General features: G+C 45.3%; 1 protein-coding gene across 1 annotated transcript; it reads left to right on the top strand.

Moving 5' to 3' along the window:
* The first annotated feature begins 497 nt into the window (after positions 1-497).
* On the top strand, positions 498-20,170 carry POLA2 (DNA polymerase alpha 2, accessory subunit). Its single transcript, XM_039366284.1, has 18 exons — positions 498-627; positions 1,687-1,811; positions 2,904-2,989; positions 3,336-3,393; positions 4,481-4,587; positions 4,737-4,918; positions 5,818-5,906; positions 6,064-6,219; positions 6,508-6,570; positions 6,898-6,940; positions 7,520-7,644; positions 8,587-8,625; positions 9,343-9,416; positions 10,357-10,462; positions 13,357-13,463; positions 16,459-16,518; positions 17,820-17,946; positions 19,241-20,170. The coding sequence occupies exons 1-18, from the start codon at positions 531-533 to the stop codon at positions 19,385-19,387; spliced, it is 1,791 nt and encodes a 596-aa protein (XP_039222218.1). The 5' UTR covers positions 498-530; the 3' UTR covers positions 19,388-20,170.
* The last annotated feature ends 239 nt before the right edge of the window (positions 20,171-20,409 follow it).

The following is a 20,409-nucleotide window of genomic DNA, read 5'->3' as shown; positions in this document are numbered from 1 at the left end:
ACCTCGGAATAATACATAAAAATTATAGGGAATTATAATTTCCTAGAGATTTTCATTTTTATAGGCAGGTATTTTGCAAAAAACGTTTTTGTGTTTTTGTTCTTCGAAAGATAACTTTCAATCACACTTTTTTTCCTCTTTTATTAACAATTCTATCTGACGAAGAGTTCAGCGTAACATCGAAGTCTTGCAAATATTTTAAAAGACCCAGTAGAACATTTCCGGCCGCTCTAGGAACGAAAGCTCTCTCCCTGAGTCTCCCATTCGGCACAAACTTGGCCGTTCTAGGAACATAACCCCTTTCCCCGTGTCTCACTTTCAGGCTCGGCCGCCACGCCCACTCCGGCATGCACCCACTCACAAGCTGAAGCCGGAGTGGGCGTGGCGGCCGCCCACTTACTTTTTTCTGATTGGTAGTAGGAAGCGGGGCGGTGCCGTAAATAGCCGAATGGACGCGCGCGTTTTTGTTTCTCCGCCCCTTTTTTCTTTCGGGAGTTTTTTCTTGTAGTTGGCGCCAAAAGGAGGTGAAGATGGGGCTGGGGATTATGGATGCAGTAGTGGCCGATCTTAAGGTCTTCGGGCTGGATTTCGCGGAAGGGGAAGACCGGGACGCCATTGCCGAGAAATGTAAGGCTGAGCAAAGGAGAAGGTGGTGGGGGGGAAGGAGAGAAAGGGCCATGGGTAAAACCGGGCGCTAGTCCTCATGAAAAATTGGGGATGGGGCGTGGCTTAAGCCTATAAATTATCTTTTTACGGTAGTCTTCCATCACTTATAATAAGCAACAAAGAGAGTGAGACAGCCAGTCAATCCCTGAGAAACCAATTCCTGCTGTTAGTCTAAGGTAGACTGCCACTGAACGTGGAGATTCAGAAGCCAGTTTTGGGTGAGAATTAGGGGTCTGCCTTGATCGCTAAAGTTCACTTTATTCAATTCAGGGTTTGTTTTGAAGCGGGGCACACCAAAGCGCTCCCGCTGTCTTTGTGGGAACCCCAAATCCTATATTGGGTTTGTCCCAACACACTAAACTCCGAATTAACTCCCCCTTAACTGACTTGCATAAAAGATGGCATTGCAACTTAACCCACTGGCAAGGATGCTGAGATGAACCTGGTTAACCAATGGCTGGGATGACTGTATTTATTAGTGATTTAGTAGGCTTGCATACTATGCTGGTCTCCAAGGATGGGGGGGGGGGCTGATTAATAATACAAAGATAGGACATTGAAATTAAAACAGCTACAGGAAACTGTGAGCCCGAACGGAGAAAACAGCCCAAACTCCAGATACTACAATCCCATTATTATCCCGTTTTATGGATTTGTTTATATAGGGAATCAAGACACTTTATTAAGAAATTCAGGCAGGATTAGAACTTGGCTCTTTGAATCCAGCATCTTGAATCCCTACTGCACACACAATCTGTGTGTGTGTGTGTGTGTGTCTGTCTCTCTGTCTCTCTCTCTCCTGGAATTAAGCACAAAGGACGAAGGATGAAATGGAAGAGGGTCATCCAGGAAAAAAAATGGACAGGCAGGGAAACCAATTTGAATTCTGCCCTGCCAGTCAGGCTGCTTTTGGTGGCGATGGGATTTGGTCAGGACTGGCACCCTCTCTCTTTCTAATGCCCACTGGCTAAAAACAAAACAAAACAAAACACTGTTTCCTTGTTATTTACTTTCTTACAGTGGAAGAAATCTGCATGACGGGATGGGTATCGGAGTTGGAATTAGGAAACGAGCTGGTTGCTTTTGCTATGCGCAAGGGAGTCCTTCTTTTGACTCTGGAGAACTTATTGGCCTTCGAACACGAGGTAGAAGGAAGCGGTGATAAGCTTGACCTCATTTCTAGCAGTTACAGGTGGTCCTCGTCTTATGACCGCAGTTGAGCCCAACGTTTATGTGGTTAAGTGAGACACTTGTAAAGTGAGTCATTTGTAAAGTGAGTCATTGCCCCGTTTTGTGACCTTTCTTCCGCAATTAAATGAATCTCTGTAGCAGTTAGTAAGTTAGTCACATGGTCGCTAAGTGAATCTGGCTTCCCCCATTGACTTTGCTTGTCAGAAGGATGCAAAAGGGGATCACGTGACCCCGGGACGCTGCCACCGTCATAAATGTGAGCCAATTGCAAAGCATCTGAATTTTGATCACGTGACCAGGGCAAATAGCACAAGTGTGAAAAATGATTGTAAGTCACCTTTTCCGGTGCCGTTGGAACTTCAAACGGTCACTAAGTCGAGAATTACCTGTATTTGCCCTTCTGTTGTATTTCTGCCAATTTTATTTATTGGTTTTTCCTGTCTCTCTCTAGACAGGAAGTTTACAGTCTACTAAATTCTAGTCTGTAATTGTAAAAAAAAAATATGATATTGATAAAGTGGATCTTTTCCCAGGATAATAAACCGAGCAAGGCTAATGATAAAGAGAAGGACGGGGGGGGGGGGGAGGATAGCAGTCTTCCAATATTTGAGGGGCTGCCCCAAAGAAGAGGGAGTCAAGCTATTCTCCTGAAGGCAGTATAAGAAGCAACAAATGGAAACTAACCAAGGAGAGAAGCAACCTAGAACTAAGGAGAAACTTCCTGACTGAGAACAATTAACCAGTGGAACAACCTGCCTCCAGAAGCGGTGAATGCTCCAACACTGGAAGTTTTTAAGAAGAGACTGGACAGCTATTTGTCTGAAATGGTCCAGGGTTTCCTGCCTGAGCAGCGGGTTGGACTAGATGACCTCCAAGGTCCCTTCCAACTTTATTGTTGTTGGTATTATTATTATTATTATTATTATCATAACCAAATTGTCTAGATTGCAACACCCAGAACTTCCCAGCCAGGGTGTCTTATTGGAAGAAACAACTAGTCAACACAACCACAATTTTTTTGTTGTTTCTTCCTTTTCTCTTTTTAGATGCTGAGCAAGAAGGCCACAAAATCTTCCAGGAGAAAGGAAGAACGCTGGTCCGGCGTGGGGGACGTCAACGCCGTTCAAGAGTCGTATCCTCTCTAAAGGCGGGAGGAATGTGGCAGTAGGAAGGGACCTTGGAGGTCATCTAGTCCAGGGGCCTTCCAGCTTGGCCCCCTTTTATGACTTGTGGACTTCAACTCCCAGAATTCCTCAGCCAGGCACGCGTGCCTGGCTGAGGAATTCTGGGAGTTGAAGTCCACAAGTCATAGTTGGAAAACCCCTGATCTAGTCCAACTCCTTGCTGATTTAGTTTTGATCAAATGGAAGTGTCAATTTTTTTCTATCCACCCTGGCTTGATCAAAGCAGAGCTTGTAATTTTGTGCGATTTTAAGAGAGGCGCTTATATTTTACGGTTGAGTCTTAACTCTTTGCAGTCTGGATGTTGACGAGGAAGAAGAGGACTTGCTGGAGGCCTACACCTCGCCCTCAAAAGTAAGTGGGGGGGGCGTTTGGGGGGGTGTATCTCCTTCAGGGTGACTAGTAGAAGGAGAACCCTGTGGGGGCAAGTGGCCAAGAACGACACAACATCTGCTTTTGTGGCTCTGCAACGGAAACCTTGGGATAGACTGCTTCTCAAAATGGAGGTTCTACTCTGCTAACTGCAGCAAAGAGAAGCTCTTCGCGAAAAGACCTGGATGTAACAAAACTAAGCAGTGTCTCCCTTTTGCAGCCAGTTCCAGCAACTAAGATTCAGCGACATTTAAACTGGCATGGGGAAAGTGGGGTAGCTTCATCAGGGTGGCTGAAAGGCCAGGGTTTTGTTTGTTTTTTTGCTGTTCATTTATTTATATTTAGAATTTCTTAGGCATTGATAGGTGGGCCTCTTTCCCTCCCTCTTGTTTCCATCTTTCTTCCTTTTCCTTCCTCTCTCTCTCTTTTCTTTTCTCCAGCTTCCTTTTGTGTCGTGTGTATTATTTAGTGGTGAGCTAGGAAGGAAAAAATGTTGTGAGAAAGGGAGGGAAGGGAAAGGAAGGAAGGAATGGGAGGGAGGAAAGGAATGAATGAATGAATGGGAGGGAGAGAAGGAGGGAAGAGAGAATGGAAGGGAAGAAAGGAAGGAAGGAGAGAATGGGAGGGAGGGAAAGAGACGGAAGGAAAGGAAGGAAGGAGAGAATGGGAGGGAGGAAAGAATGGGAGGAAGGAAGGAAGGAGAGAGAATGGGAAGGAAGGAATGGGAGGGAGGAGAGAATGGAAGGGAAGGAAGGAAGGAGAATGGGAGGGAAGGGAAGGAAGGAAGGAGGGAGAGAATGGAAGGGAAGGAAAGGAAGGAAGAAAAAAGACGAGAAGGAAGGAAGGAGAGAATGGGAGGTAGGAAAGAATGGGAGGGAAGGGAAGGAAGGAAGAAAAAAGATGAGAAGGAAGGGAGGAGAGAATGGGAGGTAGGAAAGAATGGGAGGGAAGGGAAGGAAGGAAGAAAAAAGATGAGAAGGAAGGAAGGAGAGAATGGGAGGGAGGGAGGAAGGAAGGAAGGAAAATATAAAAGGAAGTAAAAGAAATAACAATTCCTTCCATCTTACAGTCTGCTCAGAAACGGCCCATCACCACCCCGGAGAACCCCCGTTCCAAGCGGACCCTCTCCGGCCGCAGCCCCCATCTGAACTTCTCTCCCAACAGCTTCTCACCCAGGTAGGCACGGCCGAGCCGGTTCAAAGGACCCTGACTCGTTTCCCAGCCCGTTTCTTTGAAGGAAGCAAGTTCACACAACCATTGGGTAACCTTTGGCTCATCCCAATTGGGAAGACTTTTAAAGTGGTTCCCCCCTCCTTCTCTTGAAGTGCAACCCCTTCTCAAAAATACGCATCCCGGAAGAACCGAGGCGAAGTCGTGGCCTCTTTTGGGTCGGCACCAGGTGGTGGACGTGCCATTTCTGCCCCTTTGGTCCAGGTGTACAACGCCCCCCATTCGCTCAGCAAACCGTACAAATTCATGTTCCAGGATCTGATGGAGAACCGTGATGGTGAGGGGGGTTTTCTGGACTGGGTGGGCAGTGGGTGGGGGAGAACCAGCATGTTTTCAAGCTTATTTGCACCACTTCTTGTTCAATTGAGCAGGAGACTCATATAACCCTGGTTGATCATCTGTACAGGCAATCCTCAATTTACAGCCGGCCATTTAGCAACTGGATGGATGGAGAGAGAGAGATAGATAGATAGATAGATAGATAGATAGATAGATAGATAGATAGATAGATAGATAGATAGATAGATAGACTTCAACTTACAGCCACTTAGCAACTGGATGGATGGAGATAGATAGATAGATAGATAGATAGATAGATAGATAGATAGATAGATAGTCTTCAACTTACAGCCACAGCAACTGGATGGATGGATGGATGGAAATAGGCAGAGAGATGGATGGATAGATAGACAGACAGTCTTCAACTTAACAGCCACTTAGCAACTGGATGGATGGATGGATGGATGGATAGATAGATAGATAGATAGATAGATAGATAGATAGATAGATAGATAGATAGATAGTTAGATAGATAGATAGTCTTCAGCTTACAGCCACAGCAACTGGATGGATGGATGGAGATAGGCAAAGATGATAGAGCGGGGAGGGATAGCTGGGTAGATGGATAAATACATGGAAAAATTGATGGATGGATAAATTTAGAGGGATGGATGGATAGATGATGGAGAGAGAGAGAGAGAGAGATAGAGATGGATACATGGATAGAGAGATGAATGATAGACACATGTACACACACACTTGGGTTAGATGGAAAATTGCCTTAATTGCTCTCTTGAAACACTGGGGAAAACCCAGCCAATATTTTAATGTGCAGGCTGTGAAAATACTTTCAGTTTTTTATTCTTTCACTTCCCTGTTGTTTTTCTTCCCCACAAGTGCTCTCCTACAAGATTGAAGAACTGGGCGACGCCCTCAAGGCCCATTATAAAATAGATGAGTTCTCCTCCGTCATGGTGCCTGCGCAGGTGTGTTCACATGGCTACGGGTTGACAGCAAAAGTGAGGCGAAGGAGGGGGGCAGCCCCATTGTTCCAAGCCTGTGGCCTTTACGTTGGGGGGGGGGAGGTCTGCAAGAAAACGGCATCTCTGACTGTATTGTTGTGTTTTTAATGCCTGCCGGAAGGAACCTGTGACCGTCTTGGGCCAGATTGGGTGTGATTCAAATGGGAAGCTGAACCCCCAGTCCGTTATCCTAGAAGGAGACCGCGAACATTCGTCAGGGGCCTTCATCCCGGTTGATATTTCTGAGATCTTGGATTATTCGTTGTTCCCAGGACAGGTGAGAGCTTAAACCAGAGTTTCTGAACCTTTTAAGATGTTTGGACTTCAACTCCCAACATATGTGGGTGGATTTCAAGTGTGCATGGAGACTGGGGGATTCTGGGAGTGGAAGTCCACCCATCTTAAACCAAGCTGGCTGGGGATTTCTGGGAGTCGAAGTCCACCCCTCTTAAGGCATGCTGGCTGGGGAATTCTGGGAGTGGAAGGAAGTTCACCCATCTCAAATCATGCTGGCTGGAGGTTTCTGGGAGTTATAATTTTTTCTCTCCGTCTTTTAATCTCCTAGGTTGTGGTCATGGAAGGAATGAACAGCACCGGCAAGAAGCTGATTGTATCCAAACTTTACGAGGTGATTAAAAAACACACTGAGTTTCACTGCTCTGCCATGCTCCTCGAAGGGGATCTACATATTAATTTACGAGTTGTAGTTGTGTGATGGTCCACTTTATGGCCGGAATTGCAGGCTCAATTACGGTTGTGAAGGGAGGACTACTTGTATGCGATTCGTGTTCTAATGTCTGGAGGTTTTTGTGGTCTTTTTTTTTCCCCTGGACAAGTGGCTGTTCCTGAGTTTGTTTATTTCCTGTGCAGGAGTGACAAACTACAAGCCAGCAGTTGAATTTATTTGATCTCTCTGCAAATAAACACATGTAAAAAATAATTCTTCTCTCTCCAGGGGGTGCCTCTTCCTTTCCAGAAGCCAACAGAAGCAGCCACAGGTATGGTGTCTTTTTGTCAGCTTAGTTCAGCCAGCATGTGACCTTAAATACAATTCTGCTGCTTATTGCTGGATTTGCCTGCATTAAGCCACAGTTTGTTGAAACATGGTTAGTGGAGCCATTCCCACTTGACCACCTTCGCACAGTATGCTGAGACAGTCCTCTGGGACAAATATTAAGGAATTATTAATATAGGGTTTATATATTATTATAATAATGTATTAATACCATATTAATATGTTATTGTTATTAACAGTCTTTTTATTCAATGTGTGCACTGAATTTTCCTGCACTGTTTACAGTCATTGTATTTTTTAAATAAATACATATGTCTGCATATGTCCTATCTATCGTTATTACTGCCATTTGCCATTAATAATCAGATGATAATGCAGACAAACCCTTCCAGCTCTATTCTATCCTATTTCATTCCATTCCATATTTCCTTATTCTGTTCTATTCTATTCTATTCTATTCTATTCTATTCTATTCTATTCTATTCTCTCATAGGAAAATTTCTCTGGGCCACAATCTGGCTTATTGGAAAATAAAAACTCAGCAAGCTTCTAATCCTTCCAGATCCGGAACCTCGGCTGGTCTTGATTGCCTGTGGACCCTACACCACTTCGGACAGCATTGCTTACGAGCCCATGGTGGACCTGATTGAGATAATCAATAAGGACAAGCCGGATGTTTGCATTTTGGTAATGGAGACGCTTCTGAAATCTATGGGATGGGTTTGCTCTAGAACAGGGGTCCCCAGCCCTTGGTCCAGGGACCAGCACCGGGCCACGACATGCCAGCAGCTGGGCCGCACAAACAAGCAAAGCCCCATCTGTGGGGTGCAGGCAGCACACAAAACCACACACCCTCCGGTCTGCGGAAAAACCTTTCTTCACGGAACCGGTCCCTGGTGCCCAAAAGGTTGGGGGCCTCTGCTCTAGAACTTTATACAGGCTGTCCTCAACTTACAACTGGTCATTTAGTGACCATTGAAGCTACGATGGACCTACTTGGGGCCTACTTAACACCCAGATTCAAAGTCCTGATGGTGACGGCCCCTCCACAATCTTTGGGCAATTGCAACTTCGAAGACCTTGCAGCATCCCACAATCGTAGGATCTCACGTCATGCCGCTTTTACTGAAAACCAGCACTTCCAGTTTTTGGCAACACCACACCCTAGGAAACAATAGGTTCATTTAATGACTGGTGTTCGCTTAAAGACCACCGTGCTCACACTTAGGACTACCAAGGTCCCTGAAAAAACTGCCACGAACAAGGTCCTAAAACCACGTCAGTCGGCCGTTTGATTCATTTTACAACTTGCATAACTTAATGACCGTAATGGATAGGATCCATTGTGGTTCTTAATTGCAGTCGGCAATCCAGGCCGGCCTCATCAGCGCTGCTTGGTGCTGTGGATGCTGGGAATCGTAGTTGAGATTCATCACAATCCTTACTTTTGATCCATCGTATTTGACCAGCATTTGTAATTTGCAGAAACTTCCCACTGGGCCCTAATTCTTTTTTTTCCCCTGCTTTCTTGATTTTTTGGAAATGGTGGCCACCGTCAATCAAGGTTTGGGATGCATTTCCCTTCTCTGTCCATCCTCATTAACCACGGCTTCCTTTCATTGTCTGCAGCTCGGCCCCTTCGTTGATGCAAAGCACAAACAAGTCGAGGTGAGTAGAGAAGAGACACAGGCATTAAAAGTCGGTTTGTTTTGCCCCAGTGGGAGTTCAGAAGTTGACGCTTGGGAGTCCAAACGAGGACACCAGACCTCTAAAAACCTTGCAGGATCTCTCCATTTTTTTCTGACCGTTACTTTTCAGTGGAAAACAATAAAATAAGACAAAAAAAAATTTGGCCAAATTCTGTAGCTGCCTTAAGTAAGCAAAATCCAATATCAACAGGCTGTTTCTCTTGGCAGAGAGAAACTCGGAAAAAAAGCAAAAGAAAAGAGGTTTGTTTTCCCCAAAATAGATGCTGTCCAGATGGGCTGCCCCCAGCCACCCAAAAGCCAATTTTTCTACCAGATGGGAGGTATAGTTCCCCAAATCTGGAGAGGGTTAAATTGACAGAAATTGAGGCTTGGCAGAATGTTTTGTTCAAAACGTCCAATTAGCTTCTGAACCGCCTGATTTAAACTGGGGAAAATCCCTTTAGAGCCGTCACTAAATGAATCGGTCCATTTTCTCCAGAATTAACCCGGGAGAGGCCAAGTGTTAAACCTGCAAAAAAAAAAAAAAGTTTTTTTCCAAAGCTGATAGGCCAGAGAACCAGCCTCCTTCTTACAACTCATTGTCTGTCTTGACCATGATGAGATTTGAACTCAGAGCTTCAGCCTGCAAGAAAGAGATTCTATCCTTGATCAACCCACCCAATTGATTTCTTTCTAGGAAGGACAGCTGATCATGTTGTACGACGAGGTCTTCAAGAGGTGCTTGAAGACCATCATTGAAGGAACAAGGAGGTGAGAAGCCAGTTCATTCTGTTTAGATGACCAGTGTCGTTTGCATTGTGAGGCAGCAGTTTCAGGCCAGGAATATTTTGTTGTACCTCTGCAAAGTGGGAGTGGGAGAGGTCCATCATAACTTTAAATGCTCATATAATAATATAACAACAACAACAATAATAAAGTTGGAAGGGACCTTGGAGGTCATCTAGTCCAACCCCCTGCTCAGGCAGGAAACCCTAAACCATTTCAGACAAATGGTTTGTCCAGTCTCTTCTTAAAAGCTTCCAGTGTTGGAGAATTCACCGCTTCTGGAGGCAGGTTGTTCCACTGGTTAATTGTTCTAACTGTCAGGAAATTTCTCCTTAGTTCCAGGTTGCTTCTCTCTTTGATTAGTCTCTATCTGTTGCTTCTTGTCCGGCCTTCAGGGGCTTCGGAGAACAGTTTGACTCCCTCTTCTTTGGGGTAGCCCCTGAGATATTGGAAGACTTGCTATCATGTCCCCCCTCGTCCTTCTCTTCATTAAATTAGACCAGGGGTAGGCAACCTTGGCTCTTTTATGACTCGTGGACTTCAACTCCCAGAATTCCTGAGCCAGCCATGCTGAGGGGAAAGGGAGAGGTTTCCAAGCTGAGCCAGGCTGGCTCAGGAATTCTGGGAGTTGAAGTCCACGAGTCATAAAAGAGCCAAGGTTGCCTACCCCTGCACTAGACATTCCCAATTCCAGCAACCGTTCCATGTATGTTTTAGCCTCCAGCCCCCTGATCCTCTTTGTTGCTCTTCACTGCACTCTTTCCAGAGTCTCAACATCTTTTTTTACATCATGGCGACCAAAACTGGATGCCTTATTCCAAGTGTGGCCTTACCAAGGCCTTGTAAAGAGGTATTAACACTTCACGTGAGGACTACCTGCATTCCTGGTTCTCACAACTTTGTGTCTCTGCTTGATCCCACACAGTGCCGGCTCCCACCTTGTGTTTGTGCCTTCCTTGAGAGACGTGCACCATGTGTGTATTTATCCCCAACCACCTTTTGTCTACGAACTCGCCAGAGAGGACCGACAGGTAATTCCTCCGCCTTTCAGAGAAACGTCGCCTTCACAAGCTTGTCACAGGCAATCCTCGGACTTAACGACGCATGACTCGTGGACTTCAACTCCCAGAATTCCTGAGCCAGCATGAGGGAAACTTTGGCCCCCTCATGACTTGTGGACTTCAACTCCCAGAATTCCTGAGCCAGCATGAGGGAAACTTTGGCCCCCTCATGACTCGTGGACTTCAACTCCCAGAATTCCTGAGCCAGCATGGCTCAGCATGGAAACCTCTCCCTTTCCCCTCAGCATGGCTGGCTCAGGAATTCTGGGAGTTGAAGTCCACCAGTCATAAAAGAGCCAAGGTTGCCTACTAGGGCAAGGAAGATCCTAAAATGGGTCCTAAAATATCTCGCTTAGCAGCAGAAATTTTGCGTTCCCCTGCAGTCGTGAGTTGAGGACCACCTGCATACAACGTAGAGCTTTTTAGTTTTCTGTAAATGTTGATTTGATTGGGCTGAATTCTGAAAGGAAACATTGGATCTGCAAGAAAACCAAGGTCAGAGACCCCCAAGGACCCCACAATTGAAACCCGCTGGGTAGATCCAGGATGATATTTTTCCTTTGTCTTCCTATTTCCTTCCTAAGCACAAGAAGTATTTCAAGCACCTTTTTTTGCAAATATTTAACATAACAGTCAGCAAAGCCCCCTCCAGGAATCTGATGCTTTGCAAAGGATTTGAAGCCAAAATATCTGGCATGGCTGGATGGCTGATTTGGATGGTTCTCTTCCCATTCATTTGATAAGAAAAGATTCATTCAGACCAGGCCGAAATCTACATTTATTTTAAAGGCAAAACGTTGGATTGGCGCTTTTGGCTTTTTCTCAGATTGAAATTCCAGGTATTCCCAATAGGAGGTTCCAAGATGGTTCAGTCACCAGCAGGAGGCGATCGTGGTTACTTTTTGGCTTTGAGTTGCAAAAAATTGCTTTTTTTCCCCCTCCCCCCCCCAAAATACTAGGAATTTCCTGTTCAAATTGAAGTTGTTTTTCCAGGAAAATCAATGCAGCAGAGTGACTCAGGCCTTAGTGTGCAAAGTGTAATTTTTTGGAAGGGAGGAAATTATTGCGATTATTTCCTCCCCCCCCCCCAATCAAGCTTCAGAAGTCTTAGGTCGTCCGCCTCCGGGCTTGCTGGGAAGAATTTCTTCCCCTCTGCTTGCTTTGCTGTCCCTTTTATCCTATATTTTGGACATTGACACAACCTTTTCTTTTTGCAAAAAGGCCCAGGAACTTTTTTTGGGGGGGGAGTACTTCATTCGGCCACTCGGCTGAAACAGGACACAACAAGGATGGATTCTATGGAAATTTTGCTAACTTCTTGAAAGGGGAAATTGGCAACTTTCATTCTGGGCGAAGTTTGTTTCTGTTCTCTTTTATTGTGTTAAATCAGCACTTCTCAACCACGGGGAATTCTGGGAGTTGAAGTCCCCACGTCTTCAAATTGACCAGATTGAGAAAGACTGTATTAAATCTTCTTTTCAAAGAAGGCAGACAGGGAATTGGATATGTAATCAGAAACACACAAACACACCCGTCCTTTTCTCACAACAGGCAAGCAGGGGTTTCCCTTCTGCTGGGCCAGATCCAAGAACAGCAGGAAGATCGAACTTTCTCAAAACTCCCATGCAGCCTTGACTGTGGGTGTGTATGTGTGTGTGTGTTTATTTTGCTGGGGCAACACCCTAGAGAAATAAATCCCTAAATATTAATTGCTCAAGCGGTGAAATTCCCCAGCAGAATTAACCCACGTCCTGTGCCTGCTAAATGAAAGTAGGTCTGGGGTGTGTGTGTGTGCCATTAAGATGGTCTGGGACTCCATTTCCCAGAATTCCATGCTCGCTGAGGACTCCTGGGAGTTGCAGTTCCAGCCCTTTGGAAGAATGTTGGCTTGGGGAAAGCCGTCGTCAGAGTCAATATCAGGGTTTAGAAAATCTAACGTAGATCCCTAAGTCTTTTTCATTTCTATTTTTGAAAAAGAACAGAGAGTCCTCAACTTACAACCGTTCGTTTAGGGACTATTCGCACTGAAAAATGTGACTTACGACTGTTTTCTTACAACCGTTGCAGCCTCCCCGGGGTCATGTGATCCAAATTGAAACGCTTGGCAACTGACTTGTATTTACGACGGTTGCAGCGTCCCCCTGTTGTGACCTTCTGATAGGCAAAGTCAATGGTGAAGCCCACATTCCGTTAGTGATAGTGTGACTAATTTATTCACCGGGGCAATAAAAGTCATAAACTAGGGCAAAACTCACTTGACATTTAGCAAGGGAAATTTGGGGTGCCGTTGTCGTAAGCTGAGGACTGCACGTAGTTGAGTGGCTTTTAAATAGGAGAAAAAGGGGGTTGCGTGACGCTCTCAGCCTCTTCCAGTTTCTTTTCCCATCTATGGAATAAAAATAAAATCTATCTATCTAGGGGGTTTAATCATGTTTAATAACATGATAGCAGCGTTCCCATATCTCAGGGGCTGCCCCAAAGAAGAGGGAGTCAAGCTATTCTCTAAAGCGCCAGAAGGCAGGACAAGAAGCAACAGATAGAAACTAATCAAGGAGAGAAGCAACCTAGAACTAAGGAGAAACTTCCTGACAGTTAGAACAATTAACCAGTGGAACAGCCTGCCTCCAGAAGTTGTGAATGCTCCAACACTGGAGGTTTTTAAGAAGAGACTGGACAGCCATTTGACTGAAATGGTATTGGGGTTTTCTGCCTGAGCAGGGGGTTGGACTAGATGACCTCCAAGGTCCCTTCCATCATTATTATTACTATTACTGTTATTACTATTATAGCTTCTTAGTTATTTTGGTGACTGCAATTAAAACAAAGGTTTTTTGTTTTTGTTTTGCCCCCCTCTCAAACTCCAGAGAGTGCTCTTCGTCTCCGATCCCTGCACCTTAGAGATTGATGGGGTGATTTTCGGCTTAACCTCGGTGGATTTGCTCTTACACATGGGAGCGGAGGAAATCAGCCGGTAGGATCTTTGCAAAAAAAAAAAAAAAAAGTTCAATTCCGCGCAGGCACGCGAACAAGGAAGGGCAAAAGACGTGACGTGGTCCAAAATGGTTATTTATTTTTAACAAAGCATAAAATAAATACAGAGAGAAAAAGATAAAATGTAAAATAAGGGAAGAGAGAAAAGTCTGGGGTAGAGGAGAAAATAGAATTTTTTTTTTAAAAAAGCACTGACTTACTCCTTTTGGTGCAGGAGAACAAGAAGATAACATGAAATCATAACTTTTTAAATTTTATACAATGGCATAGGTCGTCCTCGGCTTGCAGCAGTTTGGTTAGTGACCGTTCGAAGTTGCAACGGCGCTGAAAAAAGGGACTTAAGTCCATTTTTCAGACTTATTACCGTTGCAGCCTCCCTGTGACCAGGGGGTTTATAACTGGATGCTTTGACAACTGCTTCATATTTATGACAGTTGAGAAATTCCCTGACAGAACAATGAACCAGTGGAACTCCTTGCTTCCAGAAGCTGTGAATGCTCCGACACTGGAAGTTTTTAAGAAGAGACTGGACAGCCATTTGTCTGAAATAGTATAGGGCAGGGGTAGGCCACCTTGGCTCTTTTATGACTCGTGGACTTCAACTCCCAGAATTCCTGAGCCAGCCACGCTGAGGGGAAAGGGAGAGGTTTCCAAGCTGAGCCAGGCTGGCTCAGGAATTCCAGGAGTTGAAGTCCACGAGTCATAAAAGGGCCAAGGTTGCCTCCCCCTGGTATAGGGTTTCCTGCCTGAGCAGGGGGTTGGACTAGATGACCTCCAAGGTCCCTTCCAGCTCAGTTCTGTTATTCTGCTTTCCTTCCTTCCTTCCTTTTCTTCCTTCCTTCCATCAACACTGGAGGTTTTTAAGAAGAAACCAGATAGCCACTTGTCTGAAATAATATAGAGTTTTCTGTCTGAGCAGGAGGTTGGACTAGAAGACCTCCAAAGTCCCTTCCAACTCTGTTATTATTATTATCATCGTTGTTATTGTTATTACCCTTCAAAGTTACAGTGGCACTGAAAAATGTGACTTATGGCCATTGCAACATCAAAATAGTTACCTGATCAGACGCTCGGTAACTGACTCATATTTATGACGGTTGCAGAGTTCCCGGGGGGGGGGAGGGGAGGGTCACGCGATCCCCTTTTGCGACCGTCCGACAAGCAAAGTCAATGGGGAAGCCTGGATTCACTTAACAACTGCGTGACCACGGTGAATTCACTTAACAACAAAAAGTTATTTAAAAAACAAAATCATAAAAGTTAGCAACAGAAATTTTGGGCTGAATTGCGATGCTAAGTCAAGGACTCCCTGTATAACGTGAAGGGAAAAAGATTTCAGCTTGGAAAAAAAAAGAAGCCGGCTAACACTGCCCCCCCCCCTGCTCCCCAGGGGGGTGTCTGAGTGATTCAGGAGTTGAGTGTCAACACTTTGTCGATTGGGGTCTTGTGCAATCCTGGTTGCGTCAGCAACCGAGTGTGAGATGGATGGACGAGCTGGGATGAGAGGTGATTCACCAACAGCTCACAACGACAGGAGGAAGAGAAAGAAATTTGGAGTGGGTGTCATCGGTGGCTGCCCTAGAAAGTCAAAGAGTTTGCATGACTTCCAGAAAGGCTTCTCTGCTTTACAGTTAGTCCTCGACTTAACGACTACAATTAGGGCCAGAATTTCCGTTGCTAAGCGGTGGTTACATTAACTTAGGTTAACTCTGTTATTCCATTCCATTCTATTCCATTCTATTCTGTTTTCTATTCTATTCTGTTTTACATTCTATATTCTATTCTATTCTGTTTTCTATTCTATATTCTATTCTATTCTCTCCTTTTCTTTCTATTCTGTTCTGTTCTGTTTTTTATTCTATATTCTATTCTATTCTATTCTCTCCTTTTCTTTCTATTCTGTTCTGTTCTGTTTTCTATTTTATATTCTATTCTATTCTCTCCTTTTCTTTCTATTCTGTTCTGTTCTGTTTTCTATTCTATATTCTATTCTCTCCTATTCAATTCCATTCCATTCCATTCTGTTTTCTATTCTATATTCTCCTATTCTGTTCTATTTTTATTCTATTTTCTATTCTCTCCTATTCTGTTCTATTTTCTATTCTATTCTATTCTATTCTCTTATTTCTATTCTATTCTAATTCTATTATTCTATTCATATTTCTATTCTATTCATAATTCTATTCTATTCTACTCTACTCTATTCTATTCCGTAATTCAATATCGCCTTCGCTGAGCTGCCTTAAGGGCTAGAATCTTGTGAACCTTTTTTTTTTAAGGAGATGAACCCTTTCATCCAGAGTGAATGTGACAAGAGTGTTTTTTTTTAAGTACTCCGATTAGCCATGACTAAGCCATGGGTGTCTGCAAGTAAATGTTGTGACTAACATATGAGGGGTTTGCAAAACAGAAAAATGTGACTACATTTTTATGATGTCACAGACAAGATAGGCATCTGTTACTGACCAGCAGGATTGCATTACAGACAAACACAAAAGCATATTTTTCCCCCTTATTTTCCCTGAGGTTTCGGGTGGGGATGTCAGCTAGTTTGAAAGAGGTGTTAATCTTAAGGATTCAGGGCTTAAATGGACCATCACCGAGCAAAGAACATAATAACAGAACTGGAAGGGACCTTGGAGATCTTCTAGTCCAACCCCCTGCTCAGGCAGGAAACCCTATACCATTTCGGACAAATGGCTGTCCAGTCTCTTCTTAAAAACCTAGTCCAACCTCCTGCTCAAGTAGGAAAAGTCAATGGATAAAGTCACAGGTTTGTTTGGAGCCAAGTTTAACCCTCCTTTTGATAAACAGTTCTTTGATAAGCCATCCACTTAATCCCCTCCTACATTTTTATCCTCAAAGCAGCCCTGTAAGGTACGCCGCACCAGAAGTCTGTTCAGTGATCAAAGTCTCTTAATTTCTTTTTTTCTACCTTTCGCTTTCTGATTCCCCCCCCCTCCCCCCATTCTCAGATCTTCAAGTCTTCAGGACCGTTTTTTTCGAATTCTCAAACACATCCTGACCCAGCGGAGGTAAGCCTCAGGACCGCTTCCGAACGCGGCTTGCGTTTTGTTCCCACCCTGCCCCAAATACACAAAAAACAGACACACTCAAAACGTAATTTGTGGCCATCCTGGGCCAAGGGGAGGATTGGGATTGAAGGTGAGGCTTTCTTCAATTTCCAACAATGTATGGGACAAAGGGGGATTCTAGTCCTCATGAAGAGATCACTGGTTAATTATCAAAAAAAAATAAATCTAAACCCAGTTAGCTGTGGCTTGGACTTACAAAGAAGCATGGGTGTTTGTTTGTGGAAAAGCTGCAAAATGTTTGTAGAAAAGGGTTGGGAGGAAGGGAGGGAGAAAAATTGGGAAGGAAGAAAAGGAAGGAAAAGAGAAAGAAGGAAGGGGAGGAAGAAAAAAGGAAGGAAGGAAAAGAAGGAAGAGGAGTGAGAATGGGAAGGAAGGGAGAAAGGGAAGAAAAGGAGGAAGGAAGGAAAAGAAGGAAGGAAGGAGGAAGGGAGAAAGGGAAGGGAGGGAAGGAGAAAAGGAAGAAAAAAGAAGAGTGAGGGAGAATAGGAAGAAAGGGAAGGAAGGGAGGAAGAAAGACGGAAGGAAGGAAAAGAGACAAAAAGAAAAGGAAAGAAGACAGGAGAAAGGAAGGGGGGAAGAGAGGGAGGGATGAAAAGAAAGGAAGGGAGACATCAGGGAAATGATGGTGACCGGCGGGCCGAAAAAGCCACCGTGTCATCCCCCGGGTGCCCCTAAAAGTCGACCCTCCTTATATCTTGGTTTATTTCTTGCACCAAACCTCAAACCTGCCTTGTTTGCTGCTGCCTTCCCATACCTCCCAAGCCCAGCCATCGTGGTTTGTAACCCTGATCGGCGGCTCGGCCCCATCGATAACCTCCCCCCCCATCGCAGCTGATCGGCAACCCCCCTGAAATCAACCACGGCTTGCCGGGTCCTATCCTTTCAAACGGGTTCCCATGGGTGGGCAACCAGGAGCCCAGCGGGCACGCCTGATGCCAGCTGCCCTGGAGTTGCTGCAGCTGCTGCTCCGCGTGGGAAACGTGCCGCCGGCCGGCCTTGGGAACACCGACCCCCTTTTTTTGGCCCTGTGGGTTAAGATGCCAACCCTCCCAGGAGGGGAGCCTGGAATTAGTGGCAGCCGCGGCAGCCACAGCCTTGCCAAACCCCAGCTTGGCATCGACGGGTAGAGGAGAAGCAGCAGCTGCTGGGTGCGGCCTTGAATGCCAGCCAAAGGTTGGGCAAAGCATTTTGGGGTAACTCGATCTCTTCTCCTTCCCCCCCCCCCGTTAAATTCTGAACAGCTACTATCCTCTCTACCCACCCCCCGAGGACATGAGTGTGGATTACGAGCGTTTCTACCCGCACGCCTGTCTGCCCGTCACGCCGGACCTCTTGATCATCCCGTCCGAACTGAAATACTTCATTAAGGTGGGGAGAAACCAGCTATGAGCTGAGCTGGGGAGGGGTGGGGGGGAATTAGGAAGGCAGCCCCACCCTTGGGGCCTGCGTGCGTGGATACCTAAGCCGTTGGGCCTCCTCGCTCCTAAAAATAACCCAAGATTCCAGTCCTCATGATTTCTGTCGAAGGAGGGGCTCGGGATAGCAAGGCCTGAGGGCGACGGTTTGTCTGATGCCATGCTGGAGGTGGTGGTACGTGGGATGGGAAAGGAGGAGCAGAAGGCTCCGGGCAGAGAAAAATCTCCCAGCATTCCTCAGTCTGGAACTCTGCGCATGCAAAATAGGTGCCGTGCCGACTTTGAGCCTTCCCTGTGGAGAACGAAGGCATTTCTTAAGCCCTTGCTGTGGCATTGAGCTTCCAGGTTTAGAGGCTGTCTATCTCAGAAAACAAAGGGCTGGCCAGTTTTGGGAAGGGGGTTTTACTTGTAGTCCTCGAACTTACGACCACAAAATTGGGACCAGAATTTCCGTAACGAAGTAGTAAGGTGATTGTTCACGGCGTCGCGCCCCATTTACGACTCTTTTTTTCCCAGGGTTGTTGAGCGATTCAGTGCAGTTCACGTGTCACTGGGCTGCAAACTATAACCAAGCGTGACTCGTTTAACAACCGCCTTGGTTAGCAGGAGAAATTCTATTCCTAATTGTCATAATTCGAGGACTGTCTGTATGACCTATTTGGCAAACTTCAGTTGAATTAAACAGAGGGTAATACTTAAACCCCATTCATGAATGTGCAATTGAATTTTCTATGTCCGGAAAGTTACTATGAAAATTACTATTAATATGAACGGCAGGTAGTCCTCGACTGACGACCAAATTTCTGTTGCTAAGTGGGACAGTTGTTAAGCGAGATTTGCTCCCGTTTGACGACCTTTCTTGCCACCGTTGTTAAGCGAAGTTAGCAACGGTTGTTAAGTGAATCCGGCTCCCCCATTGATTTGGCTGGTCAGAAGATCGCAGAAAGGGGTCATGTGACTCCGGGACGCTGCGACCGTCGTAAATATGAGTCAGTGGCCGAGCATCTGAATTTTCATCATAAGGACACTGCAACGATCGTCAGCATGAAAAACAATCATAATTCACCTTTTTCGGAGCCGTTGTAACTTTGAACGGTCCCTAAAAAAACGGTCATAAGTCAAAGGTTCTCAAATAACGGGACAAGGTTCAGCTAAAATGGAGTTTGGGTGCCTAAGCCTGCATGATCTGATCCAAGCCACATTCCTACAAGCCATCTTGGTTTAAAACCTCTCGTCTTTTCGTTTAGGACATCTTGGGGTGCGTCTGCATTAATCCCAGCCGGCTGACGAAAGGACAAGTGGGGGGCAGCTACGCGCAGCTGTGGGTCCAGCCACAGGTCCACGGGAACCAGCGGAAAGGCCCGTGCATCGCTGCGCAAGTGATTAAGATCTAACCAGGTTCCGCCAACACCTGAAGCTGAGCAAAAGACATTTTTGCCATCAAGAGGATGAGACATTTAGACTTTAGTTTCTTCAGCAATGTGCAGATCCCAAAGTCTGGGCGACCCAAACATCTGGATAGCATCTCCTTAAGTTTCCTGATGTTTGCTTTCTGGTTATCTGTAGCTGGATGATATCTCCATCGTTCTTCTGGATACATTATCCAGGCCTGTTTCTGATATCGACACACATAAATTTATGAATTTATTGATTTGGGTTACGTTCAAGTCCTGTTTCTCAGCCAGCCCTATGAAATCCAGATTGCCGCACAAATGAATTGTTAGCAGATGTGCGATGGATTGCTTTGATTCTCCAAGGAAGAGAATTCTGGGAGTTGAAGTCCACCCACCTTAAAGCATGCTGGCTGGGGAATTCTGGGCATCGAAGTTCATCCATCTTAAAGGATGCTGGCTGGAGGATTCTGGGAGTTGCATTCAGGGGCTTTTTATAAAAATGTGCATTGCAGGCAAAGCTTTGCCTGGTTTCGAACTGGCCCAACTATGCTGATTTTCGCTCCTCTGACATTTTATATTTTCATTTTTTGGAGCACGGCCCAGTAATCTTAATAGGGATCTATCAGCCTATCAGAGTGCTCCGATCTTCACTGAGTGTTTTTATTTTCGACAAGGAAAGAGTCCACAGGATGAAAGTTTACCCGAAGCAATTCGCGGGTTTGGAAACTTGGCGAGAAGTTTTAATTTTATTTTCTTCCCGTCGTGAATAAATTCGCTTCCTTTGGCACCTGCGAGTGCCAGTCCTTGCGTTGCGGCGGTGGGCAAGGTGGCAGCGAAGGTTGGGCCAAGAATTTTTTTAAGCCAGGATAGAAAATGAAATTTTTCTCTCCTTGCTACAGGTAGTTCTCGACTTAGCAGCCACAACTGAGTCCAAATTTTTCATTGTTAAGCCAAGAGATGGTTGAGTGAGTTGTGCCCAATTTTATGACGTTTTTCCACCACGGCTGTTCAGTGTTAAGTGA

The sequence above is a fragment of the Crotalus tigris genome, unplaced genomic scaffold (assembly GCF_016545835.1).
Source record: "Crotalus tigris isolate CLP2741 ecotype Arizona unplaced genomic scaffold, ASM1654583v1 scf7180000020245.1906669, whole genome shotgun sequence".
In the NCBI taxonomy this organism is placed as follows: Eukaryota; Metazoa; Chordata; class Lepidosauria; order Squamata; family Viperidae; genus Crotalus; species Crotalus tigris.
The sequence above is the reverse complement of the archived record's forward strand: the minus strand, read 5'-3'. Positions and strand labels throughout refer to the sequence as shown.

Excerpts from the sequence above, each read along its gene's own strand:
- POLA2 (XM_039366284.1), top strand. The coding sequence starts at position 531 with ATGGGGCTGGGGATTATGGATGCAGTAGTGGCCGATCTTAAGGTCTTC. Across the intron at positions 4,588-4,736 it reads CCCAACAGCTTCTCACCCAG|TGCAACCCCTTCTCAAAAAT; the intron begins GTAGGCACGGCC and ends CTTCTCTTGAAG. Across the intron at positions 6,571-6,897 it reads TTGTATCCAAACTTTACGAG|GGGGTGCCTCTTCCTTTCCA; the intron begins GTGATTAAAAAA and ends TTCTCTCTCCAG.